We start from the raw sequence: 25,263 nt of genomic DNA on the forward strand, positions 1-25,263 counted from the left end.
TACAAATATTGGATGACACTCTATCACCTTTTGTTTTTAATGTAAAGTTCGTCAGGATTTTCTGTCGAAAATTGGTCACCCCGCTTGTCTTATAACACCACCACTGAAATTTTATGCAATGAAACATGAACATTTAATTTACACAAAATGCTACTAAGGTTTATACTTTTTTGTCTTTTTAACTGGACTTTTTATAACGTACTCTTTTACGTCACAGTCATTGGAGTCAGAAGGGTAATTTCATGACCCAGGCTGTCTGAAGCCATTTACTGTGTCAATTGTTTCTATGTTATTTATTTTTGTCTTCATAATTTCTTCTAAACAAAGACAAATAACCCCAAACCTACATGTTTTAGGAATCTCCATAACCATTAGATGTGCTGTACATAATTTATATATTTCTATTTTTGGTATCCATTACTTAACGTTTAACTATTTTGTCTGCTTCACTTCTCTTAAATGAATATAGGTTAACTGGAGAACTATATATATTTAATCCCCGTGATCCTTAGATGTTCCTCTCAAAAATGATAGGAGTTGGGGTCCCTCTGATTTACATAGGCCTATTCCTTAATCCTCAACAACAGAGAAGTAATCCAGGTTTTTTGAAGGCCTGATTTTTCTACAGTACTACCTGCAGTTTAAGTGTTAATGATACATTACTGCTCACCATGCTACTTCCCTCTAAAAAAAATATGGGGTAAGACAAACCTTAACTTAACTTAACCTGACCTGACTTAACATAACTTCACCGACTGCCCAACCAACAAATTTAGTCATCTTGTGGGAAGGTGGCGGCAATGCCTCACAGAGCAAAGTTTTTTTGTGGTAAGATTTCCATCTCCCATTTAATCAATTTTCTCTTAGTAAAAATAAAACCTCAGGCTGTGAACACCTTATAATATGTCTTCTCTCCCTCTCCATCCTCCAGCGGTGACCCCTTTGCTATAGGAATACTGGACATGTTTGGTTTCGAGGCAAATGACCACAACACCTTGGAGAATCTGCTTGTGAATGTAGCCAACGAGCAGGTTCAGTACTTCTACAATCAGTACGTCTTCAGCTGGGAAATGGTGAGTTAAGATGCATGGTACTGCTCTCGCCCACCTTCACTTCCCCAAGATGTAAACTTGGGTACCTATTTACATATTGTGCGTATGTTTAGATCTGATGGTGTTGTGTATCCTACAGCAAGACTACTCAGACGAGGGCATCCCTGTGAAGAACTTCACATTCCCCGACAACCGACACATACTGGAACTGTTCCTTGCCAAGAGCAGTGGCTTCTTCTCCATCTTGGAGGACGAGAGTCGCGAGAGTATTGGCAGTGATACCTCCCTGTCTTGTAAGTTAAAGAGGGAGCTCTAATAGTGTCTAAGGTGAAACTATTTTATTGCCGCAATCTAAAAAATACTCCCACTTCTTGGTGCTAAAAATCTACCCTCTTAGATTCTTTTCCTTTTTTCTGCTTCCTCTCTCTCTATCTCCACTATCTTCTTATTTCCCCTAAGGTTCCTATGGATGAACATTACAGGTTGGTGCCCATGCTTGGCTAGTAACAATCATTAATGTAGTTCATGACCCTTCCCTCTCTTAGAAAATCATAGGTAACTCGCATTTCAGGGTAATGACATAGTTTTGGGAGTACTTTTTGTTAATTATCATTTGATTTCCTTGGAATTTTTACTACAATTCTCAGGGTAATTCATAGAATACAAATTCAGTGGCAGAACATGAAATACAACCAATTTTTCTCGGAACCTGTAGTGTAATTTGACACGTCACCAAATTGAACAAACTGCTGTATTACAAATGTATGTCTGATATTAGCAGCAACGAACTACAGTATTAGAAAATATATGGAAATTAATGTTCATCAGTTTGCTAAGGAACCAAAAGTGCACAGATCACTTTAATTTAATTTTTTTTAAAGCAAATCCACAGTCGACTTTTCTTTGCTCCGCCACCAGAATTGTTCAGTGCATTAAACAAGCATTTTGATGAAAATACCGAACAGATCAAACCATTATTGACATGATTACCACAGACTACATCATATCCATTCTGTCTGGGTTGTAGGCCGAAAGATGTGTTTTGCTATGTTGTTTCCCCTCCTTGACACTGCCCCAAGATTTGTACCAGGTTTACTTCCATCACTTTAAGCAACCCAGCATCATCAGATGTATTGCTATCTATCACTCTATCTATCTGTCTGACTGTCTGTCTAATTTATATCCTTCCACCTCTCTCTTATATTATCTAGCCATCCATCCATCCATCGATCCATCTATGATCTCATTGCTTCTACATTTATGCGGGCTGGATCAAGGGATGCAGACACCAAGCTTCAACCTATTTTTAGAGTATGGACCTTTCTGCTGTGTCACATTCAATTGTTTTACAGACAAACTGAAGCAAGGGGTCAACCAGAAGCAGATGATACAGGTGTCGGAGTTCACGTACGCCATCTCACACTATGTCGGACGTGTCAAGTACGATCTCCATGGCTTTGTCTACAAAAACCGTGACCACATATCTGCTGGTGAGTCCAACTGGTTGTTGTGTGTTTACTCATGGTAACAATTAGCTAGTCACTTACATTTCACTCAATTACACATAGAACACAAGAGATAAAAGACATGCATTGATTATTTTACTGAAGGATATATATATATATATATATATATATATATATATATATATATATATATATATATATATATATATATATATATATATATATATATATATATATATATATATATATATATATATATATATATGAAGGGGCAAGTAAATATTCATCTCTTTCCTACAGAATTGGTTCAGACGATGCGCAAGTCAGCCAACGACCACATCCGTGGTATGTTCTGCAACAAGTTAACTAAAACTGGCAACGTGACGGCGGAGACGGAGGAGCATCAACAGAAGAAGATGAAGGACAAAGGAGGAGCAGGCAAAACCGGCAGGAAGGATTCCAGAGTGAGTAGTAGAGCTTAAGGTGACCAGTGTAGAAATCATGACAGGATTATCATAGATTAAATATACACTGATCAAACACATGGCAGAATAGATAAATCGCTTGAAATTTGTATTGATAATGAGTATCTTATTAATTATCATAAAAACACATACCAGAATGACTTGCTGAGTTTCAGGTATTCACTATAGAAATCATGACATGGTTACTGTAGATTAGATATAGAATGGTCAAAGACAAGTGATCAGTAGTAGTACTCTTTCTGACTAGTACAGTATTCGTTTCCATCCTACAGCCAGGGTAGTCTTTAGTCCCTCTTACTCTTGGTACCAACCTGGTTTCAGCGCTCAATAGGTGCCGCCGCCAGTGACTGTAATCATGTTTTAAATCTGCATGATCCAAATCTGAAAATTACCAAAGTATAATGTATAAAAGAGTACAATACATAGAAGGGATTAATACTCCTCTAATATTTAGTAAGACTTGAACATAAGTAGAATGTAAAATATTGTGAATACTTTGCTACAACAGAAAAGTGAAAACCTCGAGTTTTCAGAAAGAATCAAGTGTGGTATAACTTTATAAATTTGTTAAAGTTATAGCTAATTATTTATTTTCTGTGAATATTCTGGAGTTCGTTCTCTTACTTTAAGACAGGGGTAACAATGCCAAGTTTGATCACGTTTATTCTTACTGGTCATTACAAACCAGATCTGTGAAGCCCTTGGTGTTATCACATACAGTACTGAAATGGGGCAAATTTAAGTTCAAGCACTTTTTTATTAACTTACAACAAAGAAATACATACTAAACTTCTCTCATTATTTTTCATTTCATTATTTTCATTACTTAAATTTACTACTGTGAAGTGACAAGTAGGCCGTGGTCTTCATGCCTTCGGTGACCTGACTAAAAATCACTCGACAATGTTTGATTTGAGCGAGTCCGAGCAACTGAACAATATAAAGTGCTGGTGGTACAGCGGTAATGCGCATAACTCTCACTAATATGTCAAGGGTTCGAGCCTCGGCCCGGACACACGTGAGAAGGGTGATATCCAGTGTGGCCCTACCAAACACCACAGGTTTCCCAGTCCCCGGTTTCCTCCTGTACTAACACTGGATACACCGCCCAAACGGTTCGTAAGCTGATAAGTGGCGAATATATTAAAAAAAAGAATGACAGAACTCATTGGTTCATTCCTGCTGTTTTTGTCAGCTTGCTAAAGGCACGAAGATTACAGGATTTGCAGACTACTGTACAGTACTTGGCAAAAAGCACAACCTGGAATGAAGAAAAAAAATCATCAGTAAATTTGTTATCTTTTTACACATTTGCTCAAATAGGTCTTAATCACTTGAGCTGTCAATTTTGAATTATTTTGCAGAGGTTCAACACTAAGTCGAAGGGTCGCATGTCTCAAACGCGCCACGTACAGACACTGGGCATGAACTTCCGGTATTCGCTGATTGAGTTGCTCTACAAACTAACCAATTCTCAGCCACACTTCCTCCGCTGCATCCGCTCCAATATGGATAACTCCAGCTCCGTCTTCGACCGTGACATGATCAAGCACCAGGTTAAATACCATGCCATCTGCGACACCATCAGGATTCGCCAGCAAGGATTCTCTCACAGGATCCCTTATCAGGAGTTCCTTCGAAGGTTAGTTGACATATATCATTTAAGTTCTTCTTTTAAGCAGAATCAAAATTATAATACAAATGATATGATGCTTTCTTATTTACAAATGTGTATGGCCAGAATTAGTAAAAATTGTAATAAAGAATTTTTTCACTGCTTGTGAAGATATCAATTCCTGGCATTTGACTTCGATGAGATAGTAGAGGTGACAAAGGACAACGCGAGGCTGCTGCTGCTACGACTCAAGATGGAGGGCTGGGCCATCGGCAAGGACAAGGTCTTCATTAAATACTATAATGAGGAATTCCTCTCCAGGTACTCCACAACCTTTCTCTCACTCAACCTCCATAATGTGTTTGTTTTTTACCAGTAAGTTTAATCTTTAAATGATGTACACTCAGAATACTGTACTTGTATACCTTTGCGTATTTGTCATATCCCCTTACTTATTTGATTATTTAATAAGGTTTGTTGAAAGAAAGAAGGTATAGAAAGTGCAAGTACTGTATAGTCCTGTATTTCATGAAAATGGTTTGTGCAGGACATAAGTAAGAATGACAGGAAAAGGAGATATTGATAGAAAAAGGATAAAGAAATTAGGTTAGGGAAACCTGATATGATCCAGCCAGGGTAGAGAGCGAAGAAGAAGGTGGAAAGGAAGGGAACACTGATATTGTCACGAATTAGAATTTGCTTCCTAGCAACAGTACAGTGCGGGCCTTTTTTTATTTTTGTTGGACGAATCACCCTTGCGGATCGGGTCGGGTCGGGTCGGGTCGGGTCGCGTCTCGTCTCGTCTCTATAACAAAGCGTGTTTGGCACTCGGGCCTTCGTCGTTGAGTGGCAGAAATTGGACAGTGATTACATAAGATCATCAAGATCGTCTTAGTAATGTGAAAGTGTAACTCGATGTAGGATTTTTAATGCTAGACGCGATTGTATATTTGAAAACTCAATCTCCACCGGTTTGGAGGTACAGCCCAGGTCAGGAGGCCTACAACCACAAAATCATTGCCATATGACAAAACTTTATTTTATTTTCTTATTTTTTACTGACTTGTGGTCACGGCTTGATTGACCACCCAAAGGCCAACCAGGGAGTGTAGTACTGTGCCTTTAGTTAAATCGGTTCATAGTGTAATCAGTGACCACGGAAGAGGTTGTAAATAACTAAAAGTGAATACAAATTGGCAAGCAGGCTGGTAAGGCACCACTGTCAGCAGAAACCAAGTCGTATTATTGTTCTCACAGAGACTTTTATTTAAATTTTGTTTGTGTTCTCTCTCAAGGACTGAAACTGTGCCTACAATCCACCATTCATAGGGAGATACGTAAAATGTACACAGTGATAGCACAAAGAGATATATTCGTTGATGAGAACTGGAAAAGAAAGGATAAGGAAAGAATAGTTAAAAAAAAATCAACAAGCTTGGCTGTCCTGAAAGACATTCTATTACCGCCCCAAAGAAAGTATTTTTTTTCTTCTGTGTTTCTAAAGGACTGAGTGGGTGTATATCATCCGTTATTCATAGCAAAATACAGTGTACATAGAGATACCACATAAATACCGACAAATCGCCGAGGTGAACTGAAAACAGAAGAAGAAAAACAGAAGACAACTCTAAAGGCAACACAGGACACAGTGTACCCAGGAGGCTAGAACACCAACAGGAGGCAGCTAGGTTTTATTTGTTTATTTTTTCTCTTTCTTATAAAATAACACTGAATTGCCATAAGGGGCCGATCACCTCCATATCTCACTTTACTTAGACATCAATTAGTAGATGTGATAATTAAGGAAGTCATCCCACTGGGAGGTATATCTCTTGCTCAGATGAATTAAATTATGCTAGCCCCGTGGATGACACTAGCCATAACGGCCTATACCCAGGCAGCGGAAGGGGGCTTTTAAAGGGACCTTGACGCTAAGGCCTTGCTGCCAGGACACATTAAAAGTCAAAATTAAAAACGCGAGTAGGAGTATCAGACCTGAGGCTTGAAGATGGCAGTTATGTAGATTCTGACCAGGATAAAGCTGTGGCATTGAACAGCTTCTTTTCCTCAGTGTTCACAAGAGAGGATGCAATTAACCTTCCTGCGTTTGAGGACAGACGGTTCGACACAGCACTGACCCACATTGTGTTCACAGAAGAGGGTATAAGAAATAAACTGTCAAAGCTAAAGGTCCATAAGAGTCCTGGCCCTGACATGGTGCATCCTACAGTGCTAAGAGAGTTGTACAACGAGCTTGCCGAGCCCCTGAAGATCCTGTTCTGTAAATGCCTGGATGAACAAAAGGTCCCCAGTGATTGGAAAATGGCTTATGTGAGTCCTATCTTTAAGAAGGACTATCGTCACTCCACGAACAACTATAGACAGGTGAGCCTAACCAGCAGAGTATTATCAGAGATGCCGCGATGGAACATTTACTTCGAAACAACCTTGAAAAGGATTGCCACCACGGTTTTATGCCGGAGCGCTCCTGCTTAACACAATTGCTCAAGGTATTTGATATTTGGACCCATATTCTGGAACGGGGTGGTAATATCGACAATATATACCAAGATTTTGCCAAGGCTTTCGACAGTTTACCCCATGAATGGCTGAAAATCAAGCTGAAAGGGTACGGAATTCGGGGAAATGTCCTAGCGTGGATAGAAGACTTTCTACATGACCACAAGCAGTATATGGTGATTAATGGCACGAAATCACTCATCTGTACCTGTCACAAGCGGGGTACCACAGGTCAGTGTATTGGGCCCGCTGTTGTTTGTTTGTTTCATAAATGACATGCCTGACGCTGTACACTCCTCCATACAAATGTTTGCAGATGACCTCCAAGCTATTTCGGGAAATCAAGAACCAAGAGGACTGTGAAGAGCTGCAGAAGGAGCTCTGTGAGCTCCAAGAATGGTCGAAGAAATGGCTTCTGAGATTCAATGTCACGAAGTGTAAGAGGATGCACCTGGGGCGTACCAACGGTAAGGAGGCGTATCATATGTCCCATCGGGATGAAGAAACTGCACTATTTAAGACTGAACGTGAGACGGACCTAGGTGTGTGTGTTGACAATGAGTTGAAGTTCTCGGGCCATTGCGAGAAGAAGGTAAATCAGGCAAATAAATTATTAGGTCTTATAAGAAGGTCGTTCAGATATCTAGACGGTCCGTCCCTCGTAACTATCTTCAGGAGTGAAGTGCTTCCCCATCTGGAGTACTGTCACCCCGTCTGGTCCCCGAGATATGCTAGGGACTGTCGGTTGGTTGAAAATGTTCAAAGGAGGGCCACCAGACTGGTGCCTGCACTTTGGCACCTCAACTACCCTGAGAGATTGGAGCGCCTGCAGTTGCCTAGCTTATACTACAGACGGGCAAGAGGCGACCTAATTGAGGTGTATATCTCAAGGGGCAATACTCAGTCGAGTGTCCTTACCTGGAACTGGCGGACTCTCGCCCCACAAGGAGTCACAGCTCAAGATTGAAGAAGCCGCAAGTCCAGAAAACTGTGAAGGCAAACTTTTTCGGAGTGAGAGTTGTGATCTCTTGGAACAATCTGCCAGAAAGTGTTGTGACGGCACCGAGTGTGAGCTCTTTCAACAGCAGACTTGACCAATACTGGAGCAGGTTTAGATACGTTCAGGAGCCGGTGCATGTCCAGTACTTGCCAACAGTGCGTAACAGAGACGTGACCGATAGCCCAAGCGGCTAACGAGCCGATCAGTGGTGAAGAGAGTAAAAGTAAAAAGCAGTGTATTTGTCCAAGGTAGACGATCAAACACTACCTGCATGCCTAAAGTTTGTTCAGTCCTCTGTTGTGTTTAGAATTCAGAAAGTTTTTTGTGTATCTATTTGGAAATTAAAGTCTAATGATAGACAAATTATCCATGTGTGTGTATATTGGTAATACATTAGTATATTTTATAGTACCTGTACATAGCTGGGAAGTAAAAAACCATGAGCCATTTGTGTTTGTTGATGAATGATTACTGTGGCACCTGCCAGGTTGTACGAGTCGAGTGTAAAGAAGATCGTAAAGATTCAGGCCATGATGAGAGCCTACATGCAGAGGAAGAAGAAGAAAGCTGGCCAGCTCAAACCTACAGAGAGTAAGTCAGGTCCCTTCAACTGGTTTGTCTTTAATTTAAATGTGCATCAGTTTTTTCTTTAATATTTTTTTACATATGCAATACAGTACTGGATGGCTAAACTTAAACGTTTAATGTACAATATTTTCATGACTGTTTCTCATATACAGTACACTTGACTCTTAATTTGTAAAGATCATTTGTTCCAACTTATGCTAAACAAACAGCTAGACCTACATGAATGACTTTCTTGTTTTTCAGTTATTTTTTTTTCTTTTATTAGTAATTATCTTAATGTATCAACAGTAAGTGAAAGGTTATCAAAGTAATCAGGAGAGAGTGATTAAAAATATGATTAGTGATTGGAACTTGGATGTCGTTGTTAAACATAAAATATAACTGAAGAATAAAGTAGAGGTGAGTTGGAAAGAAGTGAAGGAAGTGACAGGGAGATGAAAAGTGAAAAGAGTGATGATGTTGTTCAGTATATGTACACCAGGGAATGAGAAGAGTGAGGAGGGACAATAACTGTTCTGGGAAGACCTGACTAAATGAAATGGAAGCTTTAGTGCGAGTGATGGTTTTTACCGAGGGAGGATTTAAAAGTAAATGGTAATGACGGGAAAATGAAAGGGATTTTGAATACCAGGATTGAATGGATATGTAGAGGTATTAATAGGAGTCTGTGTTGAAATAGTGATAAGAGTGGTAAATACTGTACTTGGTTAGATAATGAGATTCATAAATATATACAGGATAATGGAAAAGATAGAGGATTGTTAGAAATGTTTTGGTGGATAAAAGAATGAGATGTTGATTGATATAAATGGAGTGTCTGTCTGTAGGAGCGTGAGTGATGGCAAAGGGGAGGATAAGAGTGAAGTGAAGGGTAAACCAGAGTCGGGCTCTCGTGGAAGGGGACCGGCAGCAGTCTGAATGATGAATGGCAGTGAATGAAGGAAGTATGTGTGTTATTTGCTCTTGTTTCCCCTCACCCTATATTTAACAGGAAACTTGAAGACGTAAGAGAATATAATATTGTTTCACTGACTCCATACTTAGTGCATTTATCATTTTTTTTATTTTTCATTTATATGTATAATTAAATGGGTCTCCATAAAATGATTAATAAATTTACATATAAATTATACATTATTGGGTAACCGATTTTTTTACTAAGAAATTACAGATCTAGGTCTGGCTCTCAATACATTTCTACTTGAGAGCCAAATACCTGGATCTAGTAGAAATCAATTAAAAGCCAGAATTAGATCGGTGTATCCAAAGCTTATTTATTTTATATTTACTGTATTTTGTTATATTACAAGTGAAATGTGTTACTAAAATATGTGGGTGAGTCGTAGGTTGTGGTACACTTATGGTTATTGTGACCGTGTGTCAGCTTTACTGTTTACTTCCATGTACAGGTATGTATTGGTGTATGTTGGTAGTATAGTGTAGTGATCTTACACACACACACACACCTATGATTAGGTGGGGTTGGGATCTCTAAGGACTTGAGCCATTTTGATTTAAAAGTAATTCACCTTAAATATCAACTGCAACTAGTAAGTAATTTACACATTGTGACGGTGATAACAACATGGACCGTGAGAATGACGACCACGACAGAACCTGGTGAAAACAACAAGAAAACGTTGATGTTCACATGACAAAAAATATGATAGAGATAACAACGAGACGTAATTGACGTACTCACAACAGAGAATGGTAATAGTAAGAATAACGTTAGAAACACACATTAGCAGTAATAAAGAAAACACTACGACACATAATATTAACAGTAATGGACGTAATGGCTAGTAAGGAGAACTATCATTAGACAGTAATGAATGTAATAGTAAACATTGGGAACCATTGTTACTATTAACAGCAGCAGCTTGATGAGGTGTAGATATCTGTAGGTGTAGTAAGTCAGTGTGTTCAGTCATAGAGCACAGTACTGTACGTAGTTCGAGTACTACAAAAAGTTCCGCACGCGTACTTATTGTTGCCTCAGTACGAGTGTTGTAACCCCTTTTTGATTATGTCTTTAACAATGTGGTGAAAAGAATTAACCCTCATGGTTAACAGACATTTAAACAACTGTACAGGTATATGATTTATGAACTGTATACAGTATTTTGGTATAACACTTAACATCTTGTTGTGGCAGTCAGCCTATATCCCTCACCAAATTATTTGAGGACATTGCAAGTTTCATGGCACAGTCAATTTTTAGTCAAAATATGGAATTTTAACACTGGCACTGAGGCAACGATTTACAAATTGTTTATGTTGCACACATGTACACAGTACACACCCCGACATGTGGACGTGTGATGACACCTCTGTAATTCGGTCCTGCACCATGGCAAGATGTCAGAATTGGCTTCATTTTAAGTGTTTGTTTGCAAAGTGCCATATGGGATATATGAGCTCTCAGGTCACGTGCATTATAATCTATCGCCAGCGGTCATGTTTTGATTCTTCTCCCAACGGGGCACTTTGATCAAATACTTGGAAAAAAGAAGACTTAAAGACCCTTAGGCTGATCAGGACAAACAAGCCAGGAGGACAAAGAAGCAGAGGCTTTATCTTTAAAGTATTGAAGGAAGTATTTAGAGAGAAGAGGTTTCAAGTGAACTGGATTCAGGAATTTAAGTGACAACAAAGAATATCGGACGAGGCATCGGTGCACACTGAATGAAAAAGCTGCTGGCAGTCCTAAAAAGGAAAATGGATTTCTAGTGATCGGCCAGTCATTACTGATCAGCTCAATTAAGACACATGAAGATTGGTGATAATGTTCTTATGGTGCAAACTGTAGCCCAAGAGAGAGAGTTGGGGCCTTCTACCAAAATGTGTTGCAAAGAATTCCTCACCAGTTCTAGAGGTACCTATGTTTACTGAGGGGAAAAATTACTTTGGGCTCGTGGAGTTCTATATTCAAGTCTAAGAAAATATTTGTCAGCAAGATCCCCAGAAATATTTGCAGGAGGGTTATGCACAACTTATCCTGACACTTCAAGAGATCAAATTGTACCCTCAAAATATATATTATTGTACCCGTAATATTAACCTAGAAAGAGCCCGTATAGCCCAGTAACAAACAGTAGTGGGAGACTTGTAAGTACCAGACTAGGTGTAGTAAGTACTAAGGTCAGTAGAGTATCAAGTGGCCTCCTTATAGATACTGTCACTCATAATAATGAGAGAAGCCACCTGAAGGCCACCAGTCTGTCTCACCTCCTGCATCTCCAGTATTTATAAAGAAAATTCCCCAGACTATTTTAGATTAGATGCTCTTAGTTTGTGTAGTAAGAGTACTCTACGCGTGATTTAAAGAGTTTATGGAAATTTGTGGCATGTTCTTTGCAGGTGTTCTTCATCCATAATATCAAATTTGTTCATTAAATTTCTTTATTAAGAATTGCATTAGAAAAGCTAAAATCCTATCATCAATAACTTGAAGATGCCATAAAGTAATAAAGACCTGACTACACAAACAGAATACTTAAACCCGATATATTTTTCAGTTATTACATTTGATGGTGACTGTATAATTGAGCATGGACAGTAAGAGGGAGAAGGGGGGACCAAGACGGTGGAAGGATGGGTTGAGGGACGCACTACAAGTGAGGTCGGTGGACATTCAGGAAGAATCAGTGCGAGTCAATAGTTCCCTTGATTTTTGTAGATGGACGTAATGTTGGCTTGTGTGAGGTGACAGGGATAGGGGTTTGTTGGGGAAGGGAAGGCCTAAAGCACAATAAATCTTTGACACAAGTGCTAATGAATGGAAGAGAAAAATATATTGTTCCAGTATATTTGCTATTTTCCGACCACCTTGCATTAAAGAAGTAGCAACGTGAGGCAGTCTTCACCAGTGCTACCTGTTTACAGTAACATCGCTACTGGTTCAATATTCACACAAACACAGTAATCCATTTGCGGGCAGGAATTGTTTATTGGTGATGCATGTTGTACACAGATATAAAGACACACTGCACTAAACCTTTCTTCACCCTAAAATGTATTATTGTATCATGATGTACTGTATAACGCCTGACAGACAAACAGACCAAAGCTTGAACATTCCATTTCTGCTACTATACAAAGTTTAAGCTTCGATTGTGTTATTACTCCACGCACACACACGCACGCACACACACACGCACGCACGCACGCACACACACAAGTCAAATTATAAAATATATTGCTTAACAAGTCGCTAAAGATTCCCTTTCATCGTAGTAATGGCTTTCAGTGTTTACATTTTTTATTCTGATAGAGCAGTGCCCAAAATAATTAAAATATACTGTACAATATAGTTGTTGCTCATGAATTTGCAATAGTCCTTTTTTATTCAGTTTCATTGTAAACTCTACATGTGATTTATTTTGTAGTTGATTGTAGGTTATGCATCTAAGTTACTGTGCCGAGTAGCAACCTTGTAAATAAGCTACTGTGCCGAGTAGCATTTATATATATAAATGCTACTCGGCACAGTAGCTTAGATGCATAACCTACATTGATATATGATATACTTGATATTTTCCATAGCTGAATCATAACCAACATGAATTATTCTATCGGTTTTTCAAAGGTTTAGATTTGAATTATTTTAAAGATATACAATGTGAGTGAATTATTTCATATTGATCGATAAATATAGTTTACAAATATGTGAATTATTCCATAACTGAAGGAGAAACCAAATGCACCTGAGAGGCTGCTGTGGGGCAGGATTGTACAAGTGTCTCGTGATATAGACAGTCCTGGTAACGATCAAATTCATTGTAACAAACAATGATTTTTCTTGGTGGAGTTTGATGATATTTTTCTTTTATTGTAAAACTGAAACACCTACCAGCCAGGTTTATTATATCTACAGAAGTCTTGACCATCAGTCACCTGGGTTTCAATATAGACCCACTACCAGTAGAAAGTTTTAATTATGAATACCCTCACATTCATAAAGATAAAGAGACATTTTTGTAGTTCTAGATTAGTGTTAAACACTTTGGAATTTTAGTAATGGAAATAGATGTTTATTGGCCGACTGTGTGTGTGTGTGTGTGTGTGTGTGTGTGTGTGTGTGTGTGTGTGTGTGTGTGTGTGTGTGTGGGTTGTTCTCAACACCATGTTCACCAGTCATCACACACTAATTTATTTTGTTTTTTATTTAGTCGCTATTGACGCTATTGTTATTGGCTGTGTCAATTCAGTTGACTGACAAATATTGTTGAAATATTTGTGCACAGTTGGATAAATAAATATATCAGTACGTATATAAATACTGTAGATAGGTAGATAGGGGATATAAATTATCTAATTAGATCATGCTGAAATTTTACGACATTGAATAAAAAAAACTTCTGGAGGCGTGGGAGTGATGTGTGTTTGTGTGTGTACGTGTAACTGTGTGTGCGAACGTTGTGTAATTTCACACGTTCAATAACCAGGTGATAAAGCCAGTTATCACCTGCATTGTGTAGGTCTCTCTCTCTCTCTCTCTCTCTCTCTCTCTCTCTCTCTCTCTCTCTCTCTCTCTCAGTAAGCGAGGTGTTTGGAGTATCAGAATCACACTGTTAACCCTTTATACACTATTAATGAAGCGATAGTGTAAATGATAATGTTAACATATTACAACAGTCCATATGTGGTAGGTCAACTTGGTCATCTATTCCCTTAGAGACAGATTATCGAGACACAATGATAATCATGTTTTGTTTTGTTTTTTATATAAGTGATTCAGTATCAAGGTCAATTTTTTGTTACAGTGATCTGGGAACTTAGTCATGTTGGGTCATGTAGTTAAATTTTTTGCTATTATGACAACCGAGATGCAATCAGAGAAACAGATTAACTTTGTCAAGGCCATCACGATCAGAGCCCCCATTTCAGCAGGGAATTATTGTGATGCTGTGTTCATATTTCACTGTGACGTAGCCGTGCAAGGATTCCATACGTTGATATAAATCTGTATTAAAACTACTGTATAATTATTAGCAGGGAGGAAGTTGAAACCCGCCTTGTGTGTCGCCTACCTCCTGCCAGGAAAGTCGACATGAATTTCAGTTATATCAGCAGTCATCTCACTCACCAGTTATATCAGCAGACATCTCACTCACCAGTTATATCAGCAGACATCTCACTCACCAGTTATATGAACTGTCATCTCACACACACTAGTTATATCAGCAGTCATCTCACTCACCAGTTATATCAGCAGTCATCTCACATACCATTTAGTTATATCTGTAGTCATCTCACTCACCAGTTATATCAACAGTCATCTCACATACCAGTTAGTTATATCAACAGTCATCTCACTCACCAGTTATATCAACAGTCATCTCACATACCAGTTAGTTATATCAACAGTCATCTCACTCACCAGTTATATCAACAGTCATCTCACTTGTTATAATTTGTTTAAAACGTGAAAAAAATGTAGTGTTAAGTACGTCAGCATACTGTATATGTAGAGTTTACAAAATGTGACTTGTAACATTATAGTTTCCCTCTGGCATTGTGTTGTGAAACATTTAACATAATCTAGTAAAAATGAACTGTTTTCATTCCTGCTCTAAATGTTACACATAACTATTTATACCTGTATAAACGTAGAGAAGCAACAAATTGTGTTGACAGTATATTATTTTTGTATTTCTCGGGACACCAACCAGCATCTATCTTGAAATATCATGAAGACAAATCACATGCGACCTATTTACAAAATAATTTGCGCCTCACGTTATATCGGATTTCACTTAGGTGAGGATGCCGGGTGATAATTTATTATACCGTGAGGGGCTTCCTTCATAGGGCTTCACTATGAGAGGGAGGCTGACAGCAGGCCATCATCAGTCGAGTTCCACACGGTGTGCATGACGACCCATGCCTTCCTGCACTGTGCCATACTGACTCACCCACCAACTACACATTCATCTCCAAGTTACCTTGTCTTCTGACTTGTTACGTGTGATAAAAGACGAGTTTTGTTTAACTACACATACACACGCACCTTAAGTGTGTGTGTGTGTGTTATTACCAGTTGTTACTTGTGACAAAAGACGAATTTGTGATTAGCGACAACATGGAGGACATAGACTCAGTAATGGAGGTTGATATGGAGGAGGTGGAAGACAGGGAGATGAAACATACTGCACCACACAGACCTGCTCCCCGCCTGGTCAGGACTAACACCCAGGAATCCCTCATCTCCTTGGACAAGAAGCATGAGACCACTGCTTCAAGCTCTGACAAAGAACAGATGTCTCTGGTAACAAAGATTAAGTCGGAGGATCATAAGGCTGAAGTACACCCAGCAAGCGAGAGGTCGGCAGTGATAAACTCCACAGTTAGCAAAAAGAGTGAGAGAGTCGACACTATTCCTTCTACATCTACAACATACAGTAATCTGAAGGCATCGGCCCAGTATAAGACCTCAGGGTATGGCTCTGAGGACCCACAGTATTCTTGTGTGTCAGGAGAATGCGTCCCTGACAACACGCTGGTACCATTCCAAGGTACAGGCTATGGCTATAACGATACGTCAATTCCCTTCAGAAGTAAATACTGTGACTGCAAGGCAAAGAGTGTAGATGACAAGGCAGACAGTAGTATCAGCAACACCTTCATGCTTCAGAGCGCCCTCAAAAACTTTGGTTTGTTGGCTGACGACCCTGATGCCAGCAAAGCTGACCTACAGACCACTCTTAAGGAAGTCCTTGACATGCAGCACAAAATTATCGCGCGTGTAGGACGGCTGGAGTGTAAAAATGGCATTGGTTAGTGTAACTATAAATAAGTTAAAGCAGCGCAACTCATCATACACTTAGTATTGATTAGAAAATTGTGCAGATGTCGCTGTAATGTAGTTTATATTTGTCAATATGCTCTTATTAATTATTTGTGGCTTCTAAATCTGTTGATATTATTATAGAGTAAGCATGCTATGTGGCCCAGACCTGATGCTTGCCTTGCGACGCTGTAACGTGACTTTTACTACGAGCCATCATCGAGATTCACAAGTGAGTGCTGGGCTTTGTGCGGCCGCTTTCTTGAGTAGCGCCATCAACACATAAAACTATAATCTGGCTTGATCTTACACGATTTCTAACTCGATCTTCCATTGCTTTTGTGCTAGAAACTAAGCCCAAGGGACCCATTAAGGAGATGACCCAGGAGGAAGCCGCCACAAAGATCCAAAGCAGTATGTTGTTCCTCTGTTCCCTAATTTGACATCAGACCAAGTTTACTATCTTTAATTTTTATTTGGCCACTTAATGAATATTGTTTTCATCATTCCATGATATTTTGTGTTATAAAATAATTTTTAAAGGCCATGACTATATTTTTGAAAAGATCTTTTGAATTTTCAATTTAATTTTTTTTGTGATATTTTCCTCACCTTCACCTTGGTTGGTAAAAAAACTCACTAGATGACTGTGACTCCCATGGTGGTAGTGTAGGCAGCTCTCCCGGGCATGGCTCTCACACAACCCAACCTGTGTCACATTTTCTCAATAAATAGAACTGTACTATATTTACTTCTATGGGTTACTTTTACAATGTTAATTTTCCACTTTTGATGAGCTCTTGGTCACAGATATTCAACATTGTTTATATTATATTTAACACGGGAGTAATACGGTATTCTAAATTACTTTTTATATTTTGAACATAATGGATGAGTAAAAATCTCCAAGTAATTTTTCTGTATTAGATTTATAGAAAAGTAATAATCTAGAAAATTTGTTGATATTTAACTAAATGAAAAAGTAGTATCTGGAGCACTCTTTAATGTTTAACGTTGGGAAGTCATTATTTTCCGTGCTTCTAACTTTTAAACCTATAGATCAGCTATATTTAGTACAACATCTTTAATCATTCTTAGTTGGGTGGGGAAATTTGCTCAGAACAGTTTAACATAACCAAGTGACCATCATCAGTCATCACTACAGTTTTGCTAATAACCAAGTCATTTTGCCTGAATGTACAGTAAATGTTACATGAGACAAGGGGAGTGTGAAGAGGACTCGTGTGTGTGTGTGTTTGTGGGAGACCTGCAGGAGAAGGAGCCAATTGTTTCAGTAGGATCTTACCCTCATTTTATTTTTTTAGTAGCATCTCACCCTCCTCCTCAGACTTCAGAGGGTATAAAGTCCGCCAGGAGAACCCAGAAATCGCCAATAAGATACGGGAGCGCCAGAAATTTGGTGAAAGTAAGTGAAAAAAGTAGTGATAGTAGAAGTAAGAGTGTAATTGGTACTCTGTCTTAATAGTCCCTACTTCTACCTAGCTCGGCCCCGTCGTAATGGCCCTCCCACTAAACCAACGTATTACGACGAGGGCCTAATTTAGCTTGCATCCAAAGTGTGGTAATGGCGATGTGTGGTGTAAAGTTGGGTCAGCCACACCACCTACTGATCACCAGTCACTCTTCATCTATCCCCCATCACCTATCACCAAGTATCTCTCACCTGTTACCTACCACTTACCATCTTTCACCTCTCACTTACAACCTGCCCCGCGGCTTATGTGAATTTTAATACTTGCTAATAAATATCCATAAACTTATCGTCTTCTGTCATCTATGATAATTGATCTTGTTGACTGGATTAATTGTCATTGTTAGTTATAATCTTATAGACTAAATTCTCGTGGTTTTGTTAAATATAATGCTGATAGTTTAAATGTATGTAAAATACTGTATGATTAATTACCTTGGCTGATGTAGCAATGAAAAGTTGATGTGTCTCATAAATTTACCGTTAATTAAAAATTGAGGACCAGAGTACATCTCTTTGCTTGCCGATCTAGACGTAGTTTTATGTGTACAGTATATGTGTGGGGTGATAGTCTAGTAGTGGTGGTTATTTACAGATAGTGGTGGTTGTGAGTCAGGTACATAGGTAGAGGTGGTTGTGACTCAGATATTACCAGATAGTGGTGGTTGTGAGTCAGGTACATAGGTAGAGGTGGTTGTGACTCAGATATTACCAGATAGTGGTGGTTGTGAGTCAGGTACATAGGTAGAGGTGGTTGTGACTCAGATATTACCAGATAGTGGTGGTTGTGAGCCACCTCCCTGGTAATGACGGTTGTGAATTAAATATCCCCAGATAGTGGCAGTTGTGAGTCGGGTATATAGGGTAGAGATGGTTGTGAGCCAATTCTCCCCTGGTAATGACGGTTGTGACTTAGATATCCTCAGATTGTGGGAGTTGTGATTCAAATATCCCCAGATAATAGTGGTTGTGAATAAAAAAAATCTCCAGATAATAGTGGTTGTGAGTTAAATATCCCCAGATAGTGGCAGTTGTGAGTCGGGTATATAGGGTAGAGGTGGTTGTGAGTCAAATATTCCTTGACATTGGTAGTTATGAGTCAAGTTTTGGTGGTTGTGAGTCATGACCCCGGTATTCTCAGGTACAGTACTCGCCTCCTTCACCCACCCTCAGAGACCTTAGAGGCAGAGGCGGCACGTTACGTCCAACACTACTTCAGGAGGTGGAAGATGAGGACCCTTTTTCAGCAGCTCCAGATCTACCGCGCAGACAAGACACAACATCTCGTCTACTTCTCCCAACAGGTGAGAAGACACTGTTAACTGTTTCACCAAGAGGATACAGTGCCATACCTGCCTGGGTACCATATATTACTTGTCTGTTTCACCAGGTAAGATCAAATATTACCTGTCTATTTAAGAACGTGTCAACATGCCTCAAAAGTATCCTATCCATATTGTCAATTTAATACTGAACAATTACAAAATAGTGAATTTACATAAACACCAGTTAATAAGTATAAAACATGTATGAATCTAATCCAGATTGGGAATTATGAAACTGCTCATTCATTAAGTAATGCGGTAATATACTTAAATAGATAATTAGAAATATGGGTGTAGTTCGGAATATGCTAAACGAAGCTAGATTGAACTAACGTCATGTGTACTGTAAGTAAGTGAAGCAAACTTAATTTACTCTACCATTTGTGTGTACCTGTATCTGGATAATGAAATCAAGTTATCACATTACCAACTTGAATTTATTCTTAGCATTTGTTTTGCAGGTTCACTTGTACGGGCAGGAGATGCAGGCGAGGCTGCAGCGGCTGAACCATCGGCTGGACCTGGGTAAGGTACGCAATGAGGCCCCAGGTGCTCACAAGACTATCCTGGTGAGGGAGAAGATTGCTCAGCCCAAGCTCGCCCTCGACCACATGCTCAATGCCTACTTTGACACCACCTTCCTCTGTGACCCCAGCAGGGCCAAGTTAGTACAGTACACTAAGTCTTTGTCTGGGCCAAGTTAGTACACGGCGACATATTATTTATTGGGCTTTAGACTGTTTAAAAGACTCTCACATCTTTTATTCTAAAGTGCTTTATCACTTTTATTATTTTCAAGTCATGCAAGAAAGAACATTGATTTGTACCTCTCCCTTCGTATGTCAGTTTTTCATTTCACCGAAGATTACACAATTTATTTAGCTTAGACCGATCGAGTTTTGTTTGATTTCATACATGCATAATTGAATAACATTATTTGATTTTAAAGTTGTTTTGTTTAATGTTTCCTCAGTTTATTTACTTTGACATTTTGATGAGTGGAAGCATACAGCATGTGTTCAACAAACACAACTCTCGACCCTCATTTATATTAATATGATTGGGTTTTTTTATTGCCTGGAGGAGGCTACTTGCAGCTACATTTGTTTCTTCCCTGACTGACAAAGTGATAAAGTTTTTATGAGGAAGGTTTCTCTTGAGAATGTTTTCTACTGGCATCTCCCTGCCAGCTTCCCCTTGCTGGTGTCCTCCAGACAACCTCAACACACCAGTGACCAGTTTACCTGTCAGTTTTGTTTCATTATTATTAAAGCTTCTGATTTGACAAGATGAATTAAATTTTTGCTAATTGATTTTGTTGTTGCAGGAAGGGGAGACAGCAAGATGACGACTGGGAGGCTCCCTTCAAGTCTCGTGCATCTGCTGCCCGCTCCGAAAACATGGGTCTAGAGGAAAAGTTGGGAAATAGTGGCCCCGGCAACAAAGAAATAGCAGACACACCCATGGATGTCCGCTCCAAGACCGCTTTGTTTGACCAGGGTCTGTTACCCCAGCAGAGTACAAGAGGGAGAGGGGGAAAGGTCTAGACATGTTATAGGCCAAATGGGTGCCATTTCTAATGGGTCACTCCCTAACATATCCATAATGATTGGACCCATCAGGATTGGTATCCATTAGGATTTGGTTGACATCCATTAGGAATGGAGCCTATTTGATCTGCAGGAGAATTAATCGAATTAGGGAAGAGTCTGGTTGGATAGCCAGTTTAAGTCACTGAAGGATTTGATGGGTGGGAGGGAAACACAGGAAGGAGCTAAATTTCTTTATTTCTCTAATGTTTCGGGTTACACAGGAAGAAGTCAGAGGCTTGTGTAAGCCAGGTGAACCTTGCCTCTCTAGATGCTCTGTCGTGTTGTAGCCTGATTGGCTGTCATTTACCGACCCCTCCCTGACTACTTTACTGCCTGGCGTCAATACTAGGTCCGCGGCATTCACTGACCAGTACATGAAACCCTCCATATGTTTTGTTACTTTATTTCTACAAATATATACTGCTACTAAGGCCTTTCTCATTCCCTTATCAGTGCTTATGCCATGGTTATGCTTATTAGGCTTCTGTCATAGTTATGCTTATTATGCCTATGCCATGATTATGCTTATTACACTTATGCCATGGTCATGCTTATTTATGGGGTGGGGGTAAATGACTGGTCATGCCAACACTATGGGGTAAATGACTGGTCATGCCAACACTATGGGGTAAATGACTGGTCATGCCAACACTATGGGGTAAATGACTGGTCATGCCAACACTATGGGGTAAATGACTGGTCATGCCAACACTATGGGGTAAATGACTGGTCATGCCAACACTATGGGGTAAATGAAAGAAAAAAGGCTAAAAATTCCTTCTGGCCATCCGCACCTCCCTACCAAATGTTAGAAGCCTATATTCAACACCGTGTGTATGTGTGTGTGTGTGTGAGGGAGAGTCTGTTTACAGTTATAAGTAATTTTATGTAACATGAGTATTTGTGTGTGTAACAGGTCAGAATGCCAACACATGCAGTGGTGTAGGTGGAGGATCATCGTCATACAACAGGTTTGCGGGCAGCAGCAGTAACAGGCCGGCTTCCAGCTACAATAAGTTTGCAGGATCGAGCTACGTCCCCCCTGCTCCCTCTTACAACAGCGGTAGCTATATCAAATCCCAAGCACCCAAGCCTTCCGTCGCCGTCAACTCCTGGAACGAGCGACAGCATAATGGTTACAGGTGAGATGCTTGTTATTATAATTTATTTTTATTTTACCTTAAGATACCTCAAAGTTTTGTGTGGCATGAATCAATAGGTAGAACATCTTATAGAAGAGAGGATATAACAGGAAAGAGTTGTGCAAGACAACGAAGACATCGACGGGAAATAGCCTCACACACTTGCTCGTATTCTCAACTTGCATATGCACTTATGCAGTCTACTGAATAAAAAGTGATAATTGATACTGAGTAATAATAGTGACATTAACGTGTGAGTGTTTTGTTACAGCGACAACATGGACCCAGAGGACCAGGGCACCCATGACTTTAGGAAGCATCTCCGCAAGACTAACCGCTCGGCCATATTGGAGATGGAGGCGAGGGCGGCGGCGTCCAGCGGTGGTGATGAGGGAAATCTCAACTTCCAGGTGAGTCTCGGGGCTCTCGTCTCACCTACCTCTACATTTACATTGACAGGTCAAATGGACCCCAGCCCGAACAATTAAGACGGGGTCCCATTCAAATAGTTAGGGTAAGTTGGATCAATTAGGACCCAATTGGCCCCAGTCTGACCATTAGGGTTGGGGCTCAGTCTTAATTCTAATGCACTACAAATCCAATGGAACAGGTATATGATAGTGTGGTTAGGTTGGAATTTACAAGGGCTGGCACATTTGACCTGCAGTTCTCTCCCACCTAGGGACAGGTGCAGGTTTCAAAAGTATTGTAATTTGTTTATAATAATTATAGTAATAATATTATTATTCCATAATTAGATCCATACATAGGATCCTCAGGAATGGCACAAATTCTAATACTAGTTTCAGAGATAATGTTCATGACCTCAGCAGTCCTGGCAACACAACCCTCTCCAACCATTACGGTAAACGGTAATGAACAATGTGTCCAGGCTGAAGGACCTAACGTTGATGTGATGAACGATGTGGACTTGCGTATTATTTGCTCCAGGATATTGTCTCTATACAGTCTGTCTTAAAATCAAACAATTGAGATTATGCATAGTTTCCTCTCAAACATAAAAGGAAAGCTGAATGTAAAGCTTTTCAGTGATTAGATTTTTAGATCAGCCCCATAATTGGTGGCCATCGCTGACGAATCAGATTTGATAAAATCTGAGTTGGAGCTTTAATGAAATAAACTCATGATATAGTCTACTGTCATGAGGAGATACACTGACTTATTTGAAACACCTGAGTAAAATTGCTGCATATATTGTAAGGGGTACAAATGTAAGCTAAGAATTACACATGTCATCATCACTATTTTGAAATGTAAAATTAGAACATTCTCTGGTGATAGAAACACTGTAACCATGTATATATTTACCAATACTGTATCCCATAGTAGGTTCCCCACAGTACTATAAATCCTAGAACTTGTTTTGACCTGTGAAATACCCATTTATTACAAATAGTGTAATAGTGTATTGTCAGTATATCATCATCAACCTGTAAAATTAATAACAAAACAAAACAAGATGTGCATTTTGTCTACATGATTAGACTTGTGCCCTCCTACCCCGACTCATTGTGAAGTATTTTTTCTGACAGAAGCATTTCTGAAACCTGTTTTGTAATGGTATCACCTGCCCTGCGAGCCTGCATTTAAAATCTGTTAAAGAGCTTCATTTGTTAGTTAGCATAAATTAATTATAGAGTCCAGATACAAACATCAACGAACAAATGATCAATGTAAGCAGAATCATTTACTGGTTGATGCTTGAGATTGGCTGTACTGTACTGTACTGTACTGTACTGTACTGTACTGTAGTTTTAACTCTTGGGAGAGTTATGGATTACTTATAAATGGTTTTAGTTGAGGGTTACTGTTATCACAGTTATAACTGAGTTTGCTTATATGTGTAGCTTTGTGACCATCCTGTACAGTGTCTTGACAATCATACAATTTGAACATCTATGAATCGACTCACTGTGTGAGGTGTATAAGCCAGACTTCACATCACACTAAATTTTTTCACAAAATAGGAACAAAGAGTAAGTTTACAGGAGTTGTTGTGTTACTTGTGTTGACTTGTAGTTTAAGGTGCAACGGGGTGCAGGAGGCGACCGTGGTCACACGCCTGACTCATCTGTGCCAACAGCGCTCAAGGTTGGTAACCACAAACGTTGCCACGCATTATGTTTTGTTTTTACGTTAATTTGGATTCCCCATAACTTGGAATGAAGGAACACATCTTTAAAGGGAAACCACTTTAACCGCTCTTTTGTCCAGGTTTAAATGACCCAGAAATGTGGTTCTCATACAGTACCTCTAGTTTTGGGGAATTATTAATGTATCTATTTTAGACCCCAACTTGTGTGGCAATTGTCAGTCCTCGTTTCACTGAAACATAAGCTTGTGCTTGTCTGAAACATAGTTTGAAAATATTGTGTTTGTAATGATAGTACTATAGAAACATGGATATCATGATGAAGAGTAATAAGGAGCCACACTCCTTGTAGATCTCACCGCTGGAGGACATGCAGGAGCGCATCAAAGGCATTGGTGCTGCGCCCTTCGAGAAAAATATCACAGATTTCAAGGTTTGACGCTGTTACTGCTGCTGCTACTGCCGCTGTTTCGCGTGTATATTATTTGTGCTGTATGGCAAGACAGGGAGGGACACACCCACCCAGGCGGCCTACTCGACCCTCACCAACACCCACCTGCACTACTAATTTTATCTTCAATCAAAACATCACTAAAGTCGCCTTTGACGCACTTGATTGGTTCTTAATGCGTGACATCACTAAGCCACACTGATGCCCTGCTGTCAACATTACACACACCACCACCATTACAACTAGCTTCTCGTCTGTATCTACATAATCTAACATTTCCATTTTTTAAGTTATTCCAAGTTGTAAGAACCAATCATGTGTCGATTATTGGCTGCACTGGTAATGTTGTTTGTAGAAAAAATATTGAACACATAGCCCAGTGGCGCTGTTTCTCAGTTACTGCTCCTGCTATCACTTTCGTGGGTAATATAGTGATGTGGGACAGTGAGCGTGGACAGACAGTAATCTTTTTTTCCTAAACCAGTCATTTTGTTGTGGAAAGAAATTGCGGTATAACCAAATCTCTCTTACCATATTCCAATCCTAACCTAATTCAAGGTAAATACGTAACCCAAGAGACATGTAAACATCCCTGGTAGATGAAACGGCTAACCTTAAACACATCATCAT

General features: G+C 39.5%; 1 protein-coding gene across 2 annotated transcripts in view; it reads left to right on the top strand.

Moving 5' to 3' along the window:
- The window catches only part of LOC121865188 (neither inactivation nor afterpotential protein C-like), a 57,589-nt gene that overhangs the window by 18,894 nt on the left and 13,432 nt on the right, over nucleotides 1-25,263 (top strand). Inside the window, exons 17-30 of one of the 2 annotated variants that reach the window (XM_042364501.1) lie at nucleotides 932-1,073; nucleotides 1,192-1,345; nucleotides 2,405-2,542; nucleotides 2,819-2,982; nucleotides 4,368-4,645; nucleotides 4,790-4,939; nucleotides 8,626-8,729; nucleotides 16,867-16,932; nucleotides 17,867-17,944; nucleotides 19,184-19,314; nucleotides 19,797-19,999; nucleotides 20,663-20,835; nucleotides 21,844-22,069; nucleotides 22,341-22,479. In XM_042364501.1, the coding sequence (XP_042220435.1) occupies nucleotides 932-1,073; nucleotides 1,192-1,345; nucleotides 2,405-2,542; nucleotides 2,819-2,982; nucleotides 4,368-4,645; nucleotides 4,790-4,939; nucleotides 8,626-8,729; nucleotides 16,867-16,932; nucleotides 17,867-17,944; nucleotides 19,184-19,314; nucleotides 19,797-19,999; nucleotides 20,663-20,835; nucleotides 21,844-22,069; nucleotides 22,341-22,479 (2,146 nt within the window). The remainder of the gene's footprint in view (nucleotides 1-931; nucleotides 1,074-1,191; nucleotides 1,346-2,404; nucleotides 2,543-2,818; nucleotides 2,983-4,367; nucleotides 4,646-4,789; nucleotides 4,940-8,625; nucleotides 8,730-16,866; nucleotides 16,933-17,866; nucleotides 17,945-19,183; nucleotides 19,315-19,796; nucleotides 20,000-20,662; nucleotides 20,836-21,843; nucleotides 22,070-22,340; nucleotides 22,480-25,263) is intronic. The other variant, XM_042364502.1, reaches the window with a different exon arrangement.

This window comes from Homarus americanus, unplaced genomic scaffold (assembly GCF_018991925.1).
Source record: "Homarus americanus isolate GMGI-L3 unplaced genomic scaffold, GMGI_Hamer_2.0 scaffold18547, whole genome shotgun sequence".
NCBI classification, from domain to species: Eukaryota; Metazoa; Arthropoda; class Malacostraca; order Decapoda; family Nephropidae; genus Homarus; species Homarus americanus.